Genomic DNA, 16,568 nt, shown 5'->3' with positions numbered 1-16,568 from the left:
GTAGCCTTGCGCCCCCATTCCGACCTGGGCTTGAGAGACCCGACCCCTACGGTGGCGTCCTCGACGTGGAGCGTCCCGGCGCTGTTGGCACCGAGGAAGGCTCCTCCAGGGACGCTCGGCATCGACACGGCTCCTCACGGGGCCCATCTGATAGTAGGCACCGCTCCCACTCGCCGGTGCCTCCAAAAGAAGAAAAAGCCGGATGACCGTTCTCCTCCGGCTAAGCCTCAAGAAGTGTGACCCCAGGCGGGCCACTCCTCGGCCTCTCCTTTCGGGGCCTTGTCGACTTCTGTCCAGGTGAGGCAGTCGAGTCCAGCCCCACCTCGATCTCTGGCGCCTACGCAGCAGCTTCAGCTCCTGTCCATGCCGGAAGCTTACCAGGCCGCCAGAGATCTCCTCCACCTGACGGCACCGTTCTTGCCTGCCAGGTAGGAACCCTCAGCACCGGAGCCCAGTCCTCCGGTGCATTCCAAGGGAAAGCCGGCTATGATGTCGAGGCACTCCCCTTCGCCTTGTCCATCGGCACCTACCCGCTCCGACAGAGCCTTCCTGCTCCCCGAGCTCTCGACGTTCGAAGCACCGAGGATTGGCTCCTCCTTGGTCTTCAGTGTCTGAGACCTTGGAGTCGGAGCCCAACTCCTATCGCTCAAGTAGGAGCAGAAACCGTAGAGCGAGGTCGGGCAGAGACGGAAGGGAGCATCAGGCATGGTCTCCGCAGTGGCAGAATCCACCTCAGTGGCCCTTCTGGACTCCCTGGGCTTATCACCACGGCCAGGGAGGAACCCAGGGCCCACGCCCAGCGACGTCTTCAGTTGCTTCCGCCACTTTCATTCCACCTTCCGCTGTGCATCCGCCCCCGGCGCCTACGGTCCCGACGCCTTTCCCTACGGCACCGTCGTCGACTCCAGCACTGTGCCTGTCTCCGACTTCGGCACGGCCTTCACAACGGCGACACACCCATCTCCCACACCTGCACCGTTGTTGACATCGACCTCGATGCAGGCACTTACAGCCCAGGTGCCAATGTCGGTACCTGGCCCCCCAACCCCAACGGCTCCTGTGTACAGGTCTTTGTCACAGTAGCAGACAGGATGAAGGGCCAGCCTGTTTCGACACAGCGCATTTCATCATGGATTGTGGCCTGCATTACCGAGTGCTATAATCTAGCAGGGATCCCAGCGCCCCCGATAACGCCGCACTCTACATGGGCGCAAGCTTCATCAACAGCTTTCCTGGCTTAAGTCCCCACCCAGGAAATTTGCAGGGCAGCAACATGGTCATCAATACACACTTTTGCTGCACACTATGAAGTTACTAGGCAGGCCAGAGATGATGTGGCCTTTGGTAGAGCAGTTCTCCAGTCAGTGAACAGCTCTGACCCCACCTCCTAAATTTGCTTCAGAGTCACCTGATTGGAATCGACATGAACAAGCACTCAAAAAAGAAAAAACGGTTACTGACCTTCTCATAACTGTTGTTCTTTGAGATGTGTTGTTCATGTCCATTCCAATACTCACCCTCCTACACCTCTGTCGGAGTAGCCGGCAAGAAGGAACTAAAGGGGTGGCAGGTCGGCAGGGCTCTATATTAGGCACCATGAGGGTGCGACTCCAGGGAGCGCCCAGGCCGACCCAACGGATGCTGCTAAGGGAAAAATCTTCCAGACTTCATGTACGCGCGCGCGCACACCTGATTGGACATGAACAACACATCTTTGAGCATTGGCCTGCTAAACCCAGGGTTGTGAGTTCAATCCTTGAGGGGGCAATTTAGGGATCTGGGGCAAAAATCTGTCTGGGGATTGGTCCTGCTTTGAGCAGGGGGTTGTACTAGATGACCTTCTGAGGTCCCTTCCAACCCTGATATTCTATTAAAACAAAAAACAAAACAAAAACAGTTACGAGAAGGTGAGCAACCATTTTTTGCCTACTGCTATGAAGGACTGTGAATGTGTTTAAACGTTCTCCCTTTGGGGTGTCTGCACCCTAATTGTCACAGTTTCTTACATTCTTTGTTGTCCTCCTCTTTTCCGTCTTCCACCAAGTTGTATCCAGTCAAGAGCTTGTCTAGGAATGTCTTTTTTTACACCTGTACATCAGAAGCAGGAAGCCTGCTAAACAACCAGTGGGGCCCCTGGACGATCGAGATACAAAAGGAGCACTTAAAGACGATAAAGTAATTGCAGAGAAACTAAATGAATTCTTTGCTTCAGTCTTCACGGCTGAAGATGTTAGGGAGATTCCCAAACCTGAGCCGGCTTTTGTAGGTGATAAATCTGAGGAATTGTCACAAATTGAGGTGTCGCTAGAGGAGGTTTTTGAATTAACTGATAAACTTAACAGTAACAAGTCACTGGGACCAGATGGCATTCGCCTAACAGTTCTGAAAGAACTCAAATGTGAAATTGCGGAACTACTAACTATGGTTTGTAACCTGTCCTTTAAATTAGCTTCTGTACCCAATGACTGGAAGATAGCTAATGTAATGCCAATATTTAAAAAGGACTCTAGAGGTGCTCCCGGCAATTACAGACCGGTAAGTCTAAAGTCAGTACCGGGCAAATTAGTTGAAACAATAGTAAAGGATAAAATTGTCAGACACATAGAAGAACATAACTTGTTGGGCAAAAGTCAACATGGTATCTGTAAAGGGAAATCGTGTCTTACCAATCTATTAGAGTTCTTTGAAGGGGTCAACAAACATGTGGACAAGGGGGATCCAGTGGACATAGTGTACTTAGATTTCCAGAAAGCCTTTGACAAGGTCCCTCACCAAAGGTTGTCACGTAAATTAAGTTGTCATGGGATAAAAGGGAAGATCCTTTCATGGATTGAGAACTGGTTAAAAGACAGGGTACAAAGGGTAGGAATAAATGGCAAATTTTCAGAATGGAGAGGGGTAACTTGTGGTGTTCCCCAGGGGTCAGTCCTAGGACCAATCCTCTTCATCTTATTCATAAATGATCTGGAGAAAGGGGTAAACAGTGAGCTGGCAAAGTTTGCAGATGATACTAAACTGCTCAAGATAGTTAAGACCAAAGCAGACTATGAAGAACTTCAAAAAAGATCTCACAAAACTAAGTGATTGGGCAACAAAATGGCAAATGAAATTTAATGTGGATAAATGTAAAGTAATGCACGTTGGGAAAAATAACCCCAACTATACATACAATATGATAGGGGCTAATTTAGCTGCAACTAATCAGGAAAAAGATCTTGGAGTCATCGTGGATAGTTCTCTCAAGATGTCCACGCAGTGTGCGGTGGCAGTCAAAAAAGCAAGCAGGATGTTAGGAATCATTAAAAAGGGGATAGAGAATAAGACAGAGAATATCTTATTGCCCTTATATAAATCCATGGTTTCAGAGTAGCAGCCGTGTTAGTCTGTATCCGCAAAAAGAACAGGAGTACTTGTGGTACCTTAGAGACTAACAAATTTATATATATATATTTATATATATATATTTATATATTTATTTATTTAATATATAAATAATAAATTTATTAAATTTATTAAATCCATGGTACGCCCACATCATGAATACTGTATACAGATGTGGTCTCCTCATCTCAAAAAAGCTATACTGGTATTAGAAAAGGTTCAGAGAAGGGCAACTAAAATGATTAGGAGTTTGGAATGGGTCCCATATGAGGAGAGATTAAAGAGGCTAGGACTCTTCAGCTTGGAAAAGAGGAGACTAAGGGGGGATATGATAGAGGCATATAAAATCATGAGTGATGTGGAGAAAGTGAATAAGGAAAAGTTATTTACTTGCTCCCATAATATAAGAACTAGGGGCCACCAAATGAAATTAATGGTCAGCAGGTTTAAAACAAATAAAAGGACGTTCTTTTTCACACAGCGCACAGTCAACTTGTGGTGATGGACGGCAGGAGAGAGATCACTTGTTCATTACCTGTTAGGTTCACTCCCTCTGGGACACCTGTCATTGGCCACTGTCAGTAGACAGGATACTGGGCTGGATGGACCTTTGGTCTGACCCAGTACGGCTGTTCTTATGTTATGTTAAGTCAGACAGGACCTTCTGTAGTGTGACTTCCCTCCCAGGGCACACTCTCACTAGGCAAAGCTCCTTGGCTTCAGTGTCTCCTTGGGTCTGACCTTGGACCGTTCAGCACCACTGTTCCACGCCATGAGCTCCCCACAGTGAGTCAACCTGAATAGGACATCTGGTGAAGCCTTACACCCCCCCAAAAGGGTCATGTACCCCCAGCTTCATAGTCAGCAGGGACACTCAGCCAGCGAGGTAAAACAGAATGGTAGTTGTCTAGAACACAGCATAGAACAGATCTTGTTAGCACAGAAATCAGGAAGTTACAACAAAGTCCATCTTTGGGGGGATCCAGAGCCCTGGGCTCTCCCCCCAAGTTCCAACCAGGAGACTGACCAGCTTCCAGCAGCCCAGCTTCAGTCACGCACAGCTGCTCCTCTCCTTCCTTTGTCTCTTTTCTGAGCAAACAGATCACCTAACCTCCATCTCTCACTTTGTTCTCCAACACCTCCAGCTGATTCTTGCAGAGAATGGGCCCTGGCCATCAGTTGCCAGGCTACAGAGTGTCAGCCATATCACACACCCTTGTCCCACCACTTAGATACTTGAATAACACATAGGGGAAACCGAGGCACACATGCAGTATTCAGACAAAACATTAAGAACATTCCCACTTTGTCCCAGCATAACAATTGGTATTCCAGCTGTGGGCAGTGTTCCAAGCATGTTACTGGGCTCTGAGCTCCCAAAAATCTCCCCCACCTACAATATGGCATGGTTAATGAGTTTGTAGTCTTCACCAAGTCTTTCAATGATCATGACTTTCATTTTCTTTTGACTGATTTTGAATCCTACTTTGGCATCCTCACATTTGACATTGATAGTAGAGTCTTTTTCATGGCATCGCCATCTGCATCCAACAGAACAATGTCATCTGCAAAGTCAGATATTTCCTCTACTCCACATAACTCTTGTATCTTCCTTTGATGTTGTTCTTCACATCATGGGATCTACCACAGTGCAGAAAAGAAGAAGTGATAAGATGCAACCTGGCTCCACTCCAGTGATATCAAACTAATCCATATCTCCACTTACTGTCCTTACACAGCATTTTGAAACTTTCTATAACATCTTGACCAGTGGCGCTATCTTTCTAGGAAGCCCATATTGTTGCAAGAACTTCCATAGTGACTCTCTATGAATGCCGTGGAAAGCTTTTGTGAAATCTCTGAAGTTCAAGACTAATCTTCTTTGGTAGGTGTGCCGTTTCTTAGTCAATCATCTCCAGTTAAAGATGTGATTTACGCACAATCTTTTCAGTCTAAATCCTGCTAGCATATTACAGTTTTTCACCTATAACCAGTTTGATTTGGTTCAATAGTATACTAGAGAACACTTTCCCAGGTGCTAGAATCTTTTGTTTCCCATGTAGGTAATGTGATATTCCCTTGTTTATACAGCCAAAGCTCATCTTAGTCCTTTCGGCCATAGCATTGCACTGGGAACTTGTGGTCACTGATTATCCACCAGCACCCCCAAATGTTTTTCAGAGTTAGTGCTACCCAGCATAACATCCCCCATCCTGTAAGTATGGCCTGCATTCCTTGTTGCTAGATGTATGACCTTATATTTGTCTGTATTAAAAAACATATTGTTTGCCTGCCCTCAGGTTACCAAGTGATCCAGATTGCTCTTTATCAATGACCAGTCCTCTTCATTATTTACCACTCTCCCAATCTTTGTATCATCTGCTGCAAATGTAACAATAATGACTACGCTTTCTTCCATTTTTCTGAGAAAAATGTTAAATAGCATCGGGCCAAGAACCTTCGGGACCCCACTAGAAACCCACACACTCTATGAGAATGGGTATAAACTGGCATGAATACGTTTAGGCTGGAAATTAGAAGAAGGTTTCTAACCATCAGAGGACGACGGTTCTGGAACAACCTCCCAATACAGGTAGCGGGGGCAAACAACCCAGCTAATTTTAAAATACAGTTTGATAAATTTATGAACAGGATTATATGATGAAGTTACCTGTGACAGCAGGACTCTGGACACAGCGATCCAGTCCTGTGTGCTATGATTGCTCATGTGGATAGCAGTTAATCCACTGGATGTATGCCAGGCTGTATTGTGCTGGAAGGGCACGAGGCGGTGGTAGTGGGGAAGGGGATATGTTTGAGGGGCACCTGTGAGGTTTAGGAATGAGGGGACTTTGTGGGCATACTGCACCACCTCTTGGCTAGCAGCTCTGCTCTCCACCTGGTCATCCCTGGCCCCAGTAGGGCTGGAGTGGCTGTGCAGAGGAAAAGTAGTAACCAAGGGGCTGTGAGGGGTACATTTATCAGCTGGAGACCCAAAGGGGAGGGGAGGCACACTGCAGACACTCTACTCCCCTTTGGGGGCTAACAGGGGGAAGGGATTCTGCACAAACCTGAGACCATCCCATGGAAATGACACTGGAGCTCTGAGACGTGTGAACTGACCCATTCTCTTCCTCATCCCCTCACAGTCTATCCCAGTTTCTGTTGTGGAATACCAACAAGCTCCCTATGCATGTGCTCAAATGACTCCAAATTTGCACCACAAGCTCTACTCCAGCCCCTGATATGGCACCACAGTTTTAAAGCAATTTACATATATATTTTGAAAATTGTAAGCAGCTCATTTTGGAGGAGGGGCTGTATATCTGAAACTGTTGATGAAATGACCAGTTTGCACCACAAAGTCTGCCTTCATGCTGCAGCGTACCAGTTGTCAAGACAACCTCCCTGTGCATGTGGGTTTCAAAGCATTTTGAATATTAACAATTAAAACCCTAACGTTGATATCACATAATTTTCTAAGGGCTGCTCTATGTCAGGAACCCCTTGGTAAACAGCCCCAAATTTGGCTCAGTGACCCACCCTGGAGCCCCACTGAGGCAGGGCACTTTTCAAGCAGTCTGAGTCAACATGTGGATTTTACAGCACTTAGAAAAATTGGCTGTTAACAGTAAGCAGCTCTCAACATTTGCTATTATGGTGCTACTCCCCCACTCTAACAAGCAGGTGAATATTGAGTTGGGGTCAGTAGGAGGTATGACCTGTGCAGGTGTCATGAGTGAGACAGTTACTGAATACTGTGTCCTGTTTTGGGCTTCAGAAAAGAGGTACAAGAATGAGCAGCTGCCTTATAGTGAAAGACTAAAGAAGCTCAGTCTATTTAGAGGTGACTTGATCACAGTACAAATACATGCATGGGGAAGATATTTCTGAGAGCAGGCAGCTCTTTAATCTCCCATACAAAGGCAGAACAAGACAAATTCAGACTGGAAATCAGCTAAAGGTTTTCATCAGTGAGGGTAATTAACCTTAGACAGCATGGTGGATTCTCCGTCACTTAAAACCAGTAAATGGCTAGTGGATAGTTTTGCTAAAAGACTTGTTCTGGCTCAGCCAGTCATTCTGGGCTGGATGCAGGAGTCACTGGGTGGGATTCTCCAGCTGGGTGATGCAGGCGCTCAGACTGGCTCATACTGTGCCTCACTTTTGTCCCCACTAAAGCAGCTGGACCCCACACCCTCTGCCCTACACATCAGCCTGCTGTGTGATCTCCCCAAATCCAACTGCCATGCCACCCCTTCTCACAGCCTGCTGTGCTCTGCTTTGCCCACTCGTCTCCTGTGCCCCTCACCCAACCTCCCATACTCTGTGCACGCCTGCTGCTGGGAGCCGCTTTGCTCCAGGAGCTCCTTGCTTTATGTCCAATCCCTCTCTGAGCATGGACCAGGGCCGGCTCCAGGCACCAGCCCACCAAGCTTGTGCTTGGGGCGGCACCTGGAGGGGGTGGGCGCGGCGCTCCAGCCGCCGGGGAGAGCAGGGCCACGGCCGGGCTCGCCGCCCTCCCCCGGGTGCTCTGGCCGCCCTCCCCCTGGCCGGGGCTCGCCGCCCTCCCCCCAGTGCTCTGGCCGCCGGGGGGAGAGCGGAGCCCTGGCTGGGGCTTGCCGCCCTCCTCCCAGGGCTCCGGCCGCCCTCCCCCCCGGCGCCCTCCCCCCGGCCGCCGGCGGGAGAGCGGAGCCCCCGCCGGGGCTCGCTGCCCTCCTCCCAGGGCTCTGGCCGCCGGGGGGAGAGCGGAGCCCCGGCTGGGGCTCGCCACCCTCCTCCCAGGGCTCCGGCCGCCCTCCCCCCCGGCGCCCTCCCCCCGGCCGCCGGGGGGAGAGCGGAGCCCCCGCCGAGGCTCGCCGCCCTCCCCCCGGGGCTCCGGCCGCCCCCCCCCGCAGGGTGGGGGGCGGCCAGAGGCTTTTTTGCCTGGGGCGGCAAAAAAGCCAGAGCCGGCCCTGGCATGGACAAGACAAAAGAGTGGAGAAACAGAAAAAAAGGAGTGGAAAGGGGGAAGAAGATGGAGGGAGGGAGACAAGCCCATCAGGTGAGGTGTGTGCAGCTGGGGCCGGTTCCCAAGGCTGCTCCAGAGCTCAGGATGCCTGCAGCTTCATGGATTCTGTAGCTGGTGGCAGGAGAAGGGGATCCTGTTACATGGGGCTACTTCCAGCAGCTGGAGGGGCAAGGGAAGTGAGATGGGAGGGAATGAGTTCCCTATGAAATGCACACAGGGCTCCAAGGAACAAAGCTCCCGCTGTGGGGAAGTGCCTGACTACTCCAGTGCAAGCCTCTCTCAGTAGGGGGACCTGTAGGGAGCCAGGCAGGAGTGCTGGCCATTGGGGGAACTCCTGGATACTCCAGTCCCCTTCTCTCTCACCAAGAGGTGTTCTGGGGAGCATGGCAGGAGAGGTGGTGGGGGCACTGTGGGGAGTAGGACAGGAACTCAGGTTTTGGAGGGAGGGTGCAGCACGGGGCACTGTAGGGAGTGGGGTGGGAGCCATGGCTGTTGGGAGGGGGCAGCATGCGGCCATGTAGGGCATGGGGCAAGAGTGCTGGACAGGGGCTCCTTGTTACTCTAGTCTTAGCCTCCCAGCAGGAGAGGCCAGTGGTGAAATTGCTTCTAGGGCCTGGGCTGCCTGAGGGGCTGACGTGTGACCCAGGTTAGGAGGCTCCTAAGAGCTGTTTGCAGCCCCCAGCTGGGCCCTTTCCCTGGCGCTCGTCTATGTTCCTGTGCTGCTTGCTCAGGGGAGCTGAGGCCCCAGCCCCAGTGTGGGGAGGAGCTGCAGCTATAGAGCGTGAACTTCACTTCACCCGGACCTGTCCCAGCTGCCTCCCTTTTGCCTCCTTTTCCGGGGTCTGTTCTCCCCTCCGAGCTCTCAGTGGGAGATGAGCCCTGGGCAGTGTCCCCCGGAGGGGATGTTCTTGGGAAAGGAGCCGTTAGTAGCTGACCTGGAGCTGCAGGGAACTGGAGGGATCTTGGGGCAGCCTCCCCACACAAACGAGAGCCCAGGATATTGGGCCAGGAGCCCTGGGTTCAAGGAGCAGGTTCTGAACCCCCCGGTGCCCCTGATGCTCTGGCAATGCTGGCTTCCCCCGCCCCGCCCTTCTTTCAGGGCCCAGCAGTTGGCTGGGCTGGGGCTCCTCTCCTGTCACTGCCACTGAGAAACTCAGAACCAAGGAGTCTTTCTGAAAGTTGTGCTGTAGCCCAGCTGGGAGCAGGTGAGCAGGGCGTACTGGCCGGCAGCTCAGCCTGTCCCTTAAGCCTGTGACAGCCCGCTCCTCACTGCAGCCCTGGCCGGAGGTCTGGGAGTGCTGACACTTGGGGCCCTAACAGCAGGATGGGATCCTGAGGTGCAGGAGGGGTGTTTCCAGCCCCTATGTCCCAGAGAGCATAGTGGGGTGCTCAGAATAAGGATGACTCTCCTGCCCCCCTTGAAGTTGGGTCACTTGCAAAGAGACCAAGAGGAGGACCTCTGGGCCCCACCTGCAGCACCAGACCCCCCAACAGTGCTGCAAGGGGATGACCAGTGGGAGAGGGCAGTGGGAGGTGCTGGCTGCTCAGTGGAAGGTGAGGAGCAAGTCCTGGCTAGCTGCTTTCCCTGCAGCTTCTCTGCACTGGGGGGAGAGCAGCAGGTGAGTGCCAGTCTGTGCTGCACTGTGGGACAGGCTCGCATCCCCCAGGCTGGGCTTGGGCAAGGACACTGGGGTAAATCTGTGGAGCTCAGCCTCTCTGCCCAGTGGCCTTTCCTGGGGCAAGTCTCGAGACCACCGGGGGCCTGGACAGCACAACGATGGGCACCAGAAACAGGGAGGCCACTAAACTAAGAACATGAGTAGTAGCGGCCTGACCCATGTCACCTCCAGCAGCACAGCAGCCCCTATTGCTGCAGCGGGGCCAGCTCCGACTGTGGGCAGAAATGCCCGTTTCTGAGTCCCCACCCCACTTCCTGCAGCACCCCCAAGTGCTGGGGCGAGCACTGACTGCAAGGGGAGAGTGCCTCTGTTTGAGCCCTCTGTCTCCAGTTTGCAAGGAGGGACGTGCTCCCACCATCCCTTGGAGAACGCTGCACTGATCACTCATTGGGCAGGTATCGATTTACCTATCCTAGGTGGAGTATCTGAGCGCCTCAGTATCTGTGAAGTGTTTACCCTCCCGAGACCCTTGCAGCATCCCCATTGTATAGATGGGAACGGCAGCCCAGAGAAGCTGTCATTTGCCTGTGGTCACACAGACAGGCTTTGGTGGTGCATGGAATTGGACCCAGGCTTCCCGAGTCCTAGCTTAGCCCACTAACTCCTGGCCATCCTGCCTCCTACGTGCGGAAGGTCTTGAGCTGCCCTTGGGATGGCCGGGAGAGCTGGGCCTGGCTGCTGGGCTCCAGCCCCACTGCTGCTCCCACTGACATAGTGCCTTTCCACCAGATCACGGCCACGGATGCAGACAGTGGCCCCTTCAGCTCCCTCTCCTACTCCATCGGCTCCGGCATTGGCAGCGTTGTTCCCACGCAGTTCAGCATCGATGAGCACACTGGGCAGCTGTGCACAGTGCAGGGCCTGGACCGCGACGAGGGGGCCACCACCTATGACTTCACTGTCACTGCTGTCGATGGGGTGAGCGCTAATAAGGGGGGGCGGGGCGGGGGGGGGGGGGGGAGGGGCTGAGCAGTGGGTGAAGGGGGATGGGCCCATGGGGAAAGAGGCTGAGTAATGAAGGAAGGGGGTCATGGGATGATGGGGAAAGGTGGGATGGCCCTTGGATGGAACTGAGCGATGGGGCAGGGGCAGCTGGGCCCCTGGGGGTGCTGAGCAATGGGGCAGGGGCAGCTGGGCCCCGGGAGGTGCTGAGTGATGGGGAAAGCGGGGGATGGGCCAACGGGGCGTGAGCAATTGGGCGGGGGAGGGAGTTATGCCCCCAGCCTAGTACTGTTCAGAAGGTTATCCCTGTCATCCCATCCCCCCCAGGGCAGTGAGGGCCTCCCAGCAGCCCAGCCCTGGGCAGAGTTATGCCTGGTCCTGTCCTCCTCCAGGGTGGTCTGAACTCCATGGTGTACGTGAAGGTTTTCCTGGAGGATGTGAACGATAACCGTCCAGCATTCTACCCGCTGGAGTACGCGGCCAGCATCAGCACGCAGAGCATGCCGGGCACAGCTGTGCTGCGCGTCATGGCCCACGACAAGGACGAGGGCCCCCACGGGAAGGTGACGTACCACATTGTCTCGGGGAACTCGCCCCCTCTCTTCTCTCTGCACAAGGACACAGGTAAGAGCCCTTGGTGCCCTGGCCAGGTGTGGGGATGGGTGGAGGGAAGGGATCTTCCCCAGGGTGATACTCAGTCAGTCGCAGACAGAGGGTATGGGGGGATGTGACACCTGTCAGTGTTAGTGTACAGCACGCTCATCAGCTCCACAGAAGGGCAGCCCCACCAGCCAGCAGCCCCCTCTCTCCTCAGCATTCCCCCTGCCCTGTTTCCACTATCCCTCCCCTCCCTGCTCGGCCAGGAGTGTGGGGCAGGGGTGAGGGCTCCGGCTGGGGGTGTGGGCTCTGGGGTGGGGCCAGGGATGAGGGTTTGGGGTGCAGGAGGGGGCTCAGGGCTGGAGCAGGGTGTTGGGATGTTGAGGGGGTGCAGGCTCTGGGAGAGAGTTTGGGTGCGGGAGGGAGTTTGGGGTGCAGGGTCCCGGCAGCACTTACCACAGCTCCCAGGAAGCGGCCGCCAGGTCCCTGTAGCCCCTAGGCACATGGGCGGCCAGACGGGCTCCGCATGCTCCCCTCGTGCCCACAGGCGCTGCCCCTGCAGCTCCTATTGGTCACAGTTCCCGACCAATGAGAGCTGCAGAGCCGGCACTGGGGCGAGGGCAGCACACAGAGCCTCCTTGGCCGCCCATGCACCATGGGGCCTCAAGGACCTGGCAGCCGCTTCTCAGAGCCATGCGGAGCTAGAGCAGGCAGGGAGCCTGCCTTAGCCCCAGGCCCCCACTGCACCACCAACAGGACTTTTAACGGCCCAGACAGCGGTGCTGACCTCAGCCACCAGGGTCCGTTTTCAACCGAGTATTCTGGTTGAAAACTGGATGCCTGGCAACCCTATTCCCTGCATTCCTGACCACATTCCCTGGGCCCAGAGAGGCTCCATACCCATGGCCCATTCCCCAGGGCCCTACTTTTCCTGACACCCTTCCCCCCCAGGGCCAGGGCCAGGGCCAGGTCCCAGGCCCTTTCTAGACTGAACTCCACCCCTCTCCCCTCCATCCCCCCAGAATCGGCAGACTGATCTCCCCACAGCCAATGCTGAGATAAACGGGGCCAGGTTCACTCTCCCCCTCCACCCTCTTTTGGCCTTTCTAGGACTGATGGGTCCAGGGCTGAATACAGTGGGAAGGGAGGGAAGGGGAAGGGAGTAGGCTCTCCTCAGACCCCTATAGAGAAGGGCTGCCCCTCCTTGCCCCCAGATGTAGCCCCCATCTCTCTTTGCAAATGCCAGCCACTTTTGTTCCCCCTCTGACCCCTGGAGTCAATCTCTGGGGTTGGCATCTCTCTCCCTTGGTTATTCCCAGGCTCGTGGCTTGTTTCTGCATCCCTAGAACAGGGAGGGGAAGTGCATTTCCTGCTGGGGGAGGGGGACACAGTGTTCAATCCTACAGCACTTCTCCTATGAGTTTCTTTCTCTTCCAGGTGTTGTCTCCCTCTCGTGGTCCCTGAGTGGCAAAGCCAACACGCTAGTGCAGCTGGTGATCTCAGCACGGGATGGAGGGGGCCTGTCAGCCCAACCCAATGCTCAAGTGAACATCAGCATCGTGGCTGGCACGGTCTCACCTCCTGTCTTTGAGCAGGCACAGTACTTCTTCACAGTGCCTGAGGACACACAGCAGGGGGCGAGTGTTGGGGCCGTCCGGGCCCATAACCCCCCAGGTATGGACCCATCGCAGCCCCCAAAACACGTTGGGCCCATGTTTCCATTTCAGGGGTCCTGTGCTCCTGCCCCACTCTGCACAGTGACTCTGCTGGGGTCTCCTCCCACAGCTAGCGGCCTGCCCTCCCCCACGGTGCCCCCTGCTGGTGCCCCCACAGCGCCCCCACGGCGCCTCCTGTTCCTCCCATCCCCTGCTGGGAGCTCCCCCCACAGCCAGTGCCCTGCCCGCCCCCACGGCGCCTCCTGCTGGGAGCTCCCCGCACAGCCAGTGCCCTGCTTTTCCCCATGGCGCCTCCTGCTGGGAGCTCCCCGCACAGCCAGTGCCCTGTCCACCCCCACAGTGCCCCCTGCTGGGAGCTCCCCGCACAGCCAGTGCCCTGTCCACCCCCACAGCGCCCCTTGCTGGGGCAGGCTGGGTGGGTGAGCAGAGCACTGCTCTCACTGTCCTTGCTCTATATTCCCTTGTCCCCAGGTCACTCTGATGACATCTTTTATTCCATCTCCTCGGGAGATCCCCATGGCTATTTCTTCATTGACTCCAGCTTGGGACAGCTCCGCACCAGCCTCCCTCTTGACCATGAGGTCCAGGCGGTTCTGGTTCTGGACGTGCAGGCCCGAAGTGGCTCGCCGCCTGCCTACAGCAACACGCAGGTGAAGATTTCCGTGTCAGACGTGAATGACAATGCGCCAGCCTTCCTGGCCCCTTCTGACTCCATCCTGCTGCCAGAGGCCACAGAGGTGGGGGCCACTGTGTACACGCTGCAGGCGGAGGATCGGGACAGTGGTGCCAACGGGCAGGTGCACTTTGAGCTGGTGTCAGGTGGGGACGGCATCTTCAGCGTGGAGCGCTCCTCTGGGACAGTGCGTGTGGTGGGGGCGCTGCAGTACGAGGCCAGTGCCGCCTATGGCCTAGCCATAGTGGCACGGGACAGCGGTGTGCCCCAGCTCAGTGCCACCTTCACCCTGCTGGTGCATGTGCAGGCAGAGCACGACCACGGGCCCATCTTTGACACACTCACCTACCGTGTGGAGGTGCGGGAGGGCACGCCTGTCTCCACTCGCTTCCTGCAGGTGCGGGCCCTAGGCCGGGACACTGGTGCCACACCCCTCACTTACTACCTGCGTGCCGATGGCGACGCCGCTAGCTTTGGCATCGTGCCCGAGAGCGGCTGGCTCTATGTCAAGAGTGCGTTGGACCGGGAGACGCGGGACCTGTACATGCTGACAGTGCTGGCGTCTGCAGGCGCAGGCGGCACCAGCAGCGAGGCTAGGAAGACAGGCACCAGCACGGTGCGGGTCAGCATCACTGACGAGAATGACAACAGCCCCCGGTTCAGCGAGGAGCGCTACTTCTTCACCATTCCCGAGAACCAGCCACCGGGCAGCAGGGTGGGCAGGGTGACAGCCAGTGACCGGGACACGGGGCAGAACAGCCGCCTCACCTACCGCCTCCTCCAGCATGACCCCAACTTCCTCATCCACATGCAGTCTGGTGAGAGACCCCACAGGCGGTGCAGGTGGAAGCGGAGGGAGAGCCCACCGAGATCCGAGTGGGCATGGAGGGGCCCGTGAAGCTCAGCAAGGGGTGACTGTGAGGGTAGAGCAGTGCTGGCCCCAATGTGGCACTAGGGGGTGCTGTGCCTCAGGGAGGGAGGTGGAGGTAGCATCATGCTACCTCGTCAGTGACTCCCCGGTCTGAGAACTACCAGAGCCGTCCCAAGACAGAGTGCTGTGTCGGGTTGCCCTCCCTCCCACAGGGCTCTCATGGCACTGGTGGTGCCAGCAGCCCTTTAGGCAAAGCCAGGCCCATCACTGAGCTACTGCAGTCGCAGATGTGACTGGTGGGGTGGTCCCGCCTTCCACCCGCCCAGCCCAGAGCCCAGCGCTCAGGTCAGCAGGGCCCAGCAGCCTAGAGAAGCCAGAACACAGGTGCTGAGACTTAAGGAAGCTTGTCAAGAGGGATATACAATGGGCCCAGGGGTCAGGAAGGGGCGTATGCACAAGGATGGGTTGGGGGGGGTCACACCCCAGAGGAGGGCCAATGTCAGCCCGTCTCACAGGAGGTTAGAGATCACACCCCAGACAAGGGTCAGTGTCACCTTGTCTCACAGGAGGTTAAGGCTCACACCCTAGGAGGTGGGTCAGTGTCACCCTGTCTCACAGGAGGTTAGGGGTCACACCCCAGAGGAGGGTCAGTGTCAGCCTGTCTTACAGGGCATTAGGAGTCACACCGCAAAGGAGGGTCAGCGTCATCCTGTCTTACAGGAGGTGGGTCGGTGTCACCCTGTCTCATGGGAGATTAGAGATCACACCCCAGAGGAGGGCCTGCTGCAGCTGGCATGGCTCTCTTGTCATCAGCGTTAGCTCAACTGTCCTGCCCCCCCTCTTCTGCCCTGACCTGGCATCTGCCTCGCATTGGGGTCCTTGGTGGCTGGCACAAGGGGCCATGGCTAAGTGGGATACAGTAGGGGACCCTTATGCAATTTCAGAGAGCAGCTCTAACCGTGTTCCACCAACCCCAGCTGGCTCCCTTCCCACTGCCCTTTCCCCAGGGCCTTTGTCCTGTCACCACCATCCCAGGGCCACCTCCTTCTCCATGGCCTGCTCCTTTGGGCTGGCTCCCCCACCCACAGCCCATTCCCAAGGGTTGTGACTCCATCCCCCCAGTCCAGGACCATCTCTCTGCCCACAGTCTATTCCCCTGGGCTCTGTCCTGCCTTGCAAGCTGGGGCTCCCCTCTTCCCAGGGGAGACAGTTCCCCATCTGGAGCTGTCTCCCTGCTGGGAGTCCCCGTTGGGAGCGGGCACTCTGGGAGCTGAGCTGTGTCCTTGCTTATCTCTTGCAGGAGAGCTCACTGCCAAGCGCAGCCTGGACCGGGAGCAGCAGTCAAGCTATCAGCTGCTGGTGATCGTGCAGGATGGGGGGACGCCACCCCGCAGCGTCACGGGCACCATCTATGTCACCGTGTTGGATGAGAATGACAATTTGCCGGCTTTCCTTCATGTGCTGGGCGGGCGGGAGCTCCTGGTGCAGGTGAGGGGGGCAGGCAGGCACTTCCTCTGAAAATTGTGAGGCTGGGAGCTTCAGGTGCAAGTTGTGTGGTCCAGAGCCCTCAGTACAGATTGGGGGGGGCAGAGCTCCCACTGCAGGTTGTTGGGGGCCAAGAGCGCTTGGTGGGGGTGGAGAGAGCCCCTGTGCAGGTTGGGCGGAGTGGGGGGAGGAGAGAGCCCCTGTGCAGGTTGGGGGGGGAGAAGGAGAGAGCCCCTGTGCAGGTTGGGCGGGG

The 16,568-nt window shown here is 55.7% G+C and overlaps 1 protein-coding gene across 1 annotated transcript in view; it reads left to right on the top strand.

Annotated features, from left to right (window-relative positions):
* LOC113405094 (protocadherin-16-like) overlaps positions 1-16,348 on the top strand; it is a 31,530-nt gene extending 15,182 nt beyond the window's left edge. Inside the window, exons 2-6 of the mRNA XM_026657755.1 lie at positions 10,801-10,989; positions 11,406-11,637; positions 13,048-13,284; positions 13,758-14,777; positions 16,131-16,348. Of these exons, the coding sequence (XP_026513540.1) occupies positions 10,801-10,989; positions 11,406-11,637; positions 13,048-13,284; positions 13,758-14,777; positions 16,131-16,348 (1,896 nt within the window). The remainder of the gene's footprint in view (positions 1-10,800; positions 10,990-11,405; positions 11,638-13,047; positions 13,285-13,757; positions 14,778-16,130) is intronic.
* Positions 16,349-16,568: the final 220 nt, after the last annotated feature.

Source organism: Terrapene carolina, unplaced genomic scaffold, assembly GCF_002925995.2.
Source record: "Terrapene carolina triunguis isolate 2854851 unplaced genomic scaffold, T_m_triunguis-2.0 Scaffold303, whole genome shotgun sequence".
In the NCBI taxonomy this organism is placed as follows: domain Eukaryota; kingdom Metazoa; phylum Chordata; order Testudines; family Emydidae; genus Terrapene; species Terrapene triunguis.
The sequence above is the reverse complement of the archived record's forward strand: the minus strand, read 5'-3'. Positions and strand labels throughout refer to the sequence as shown.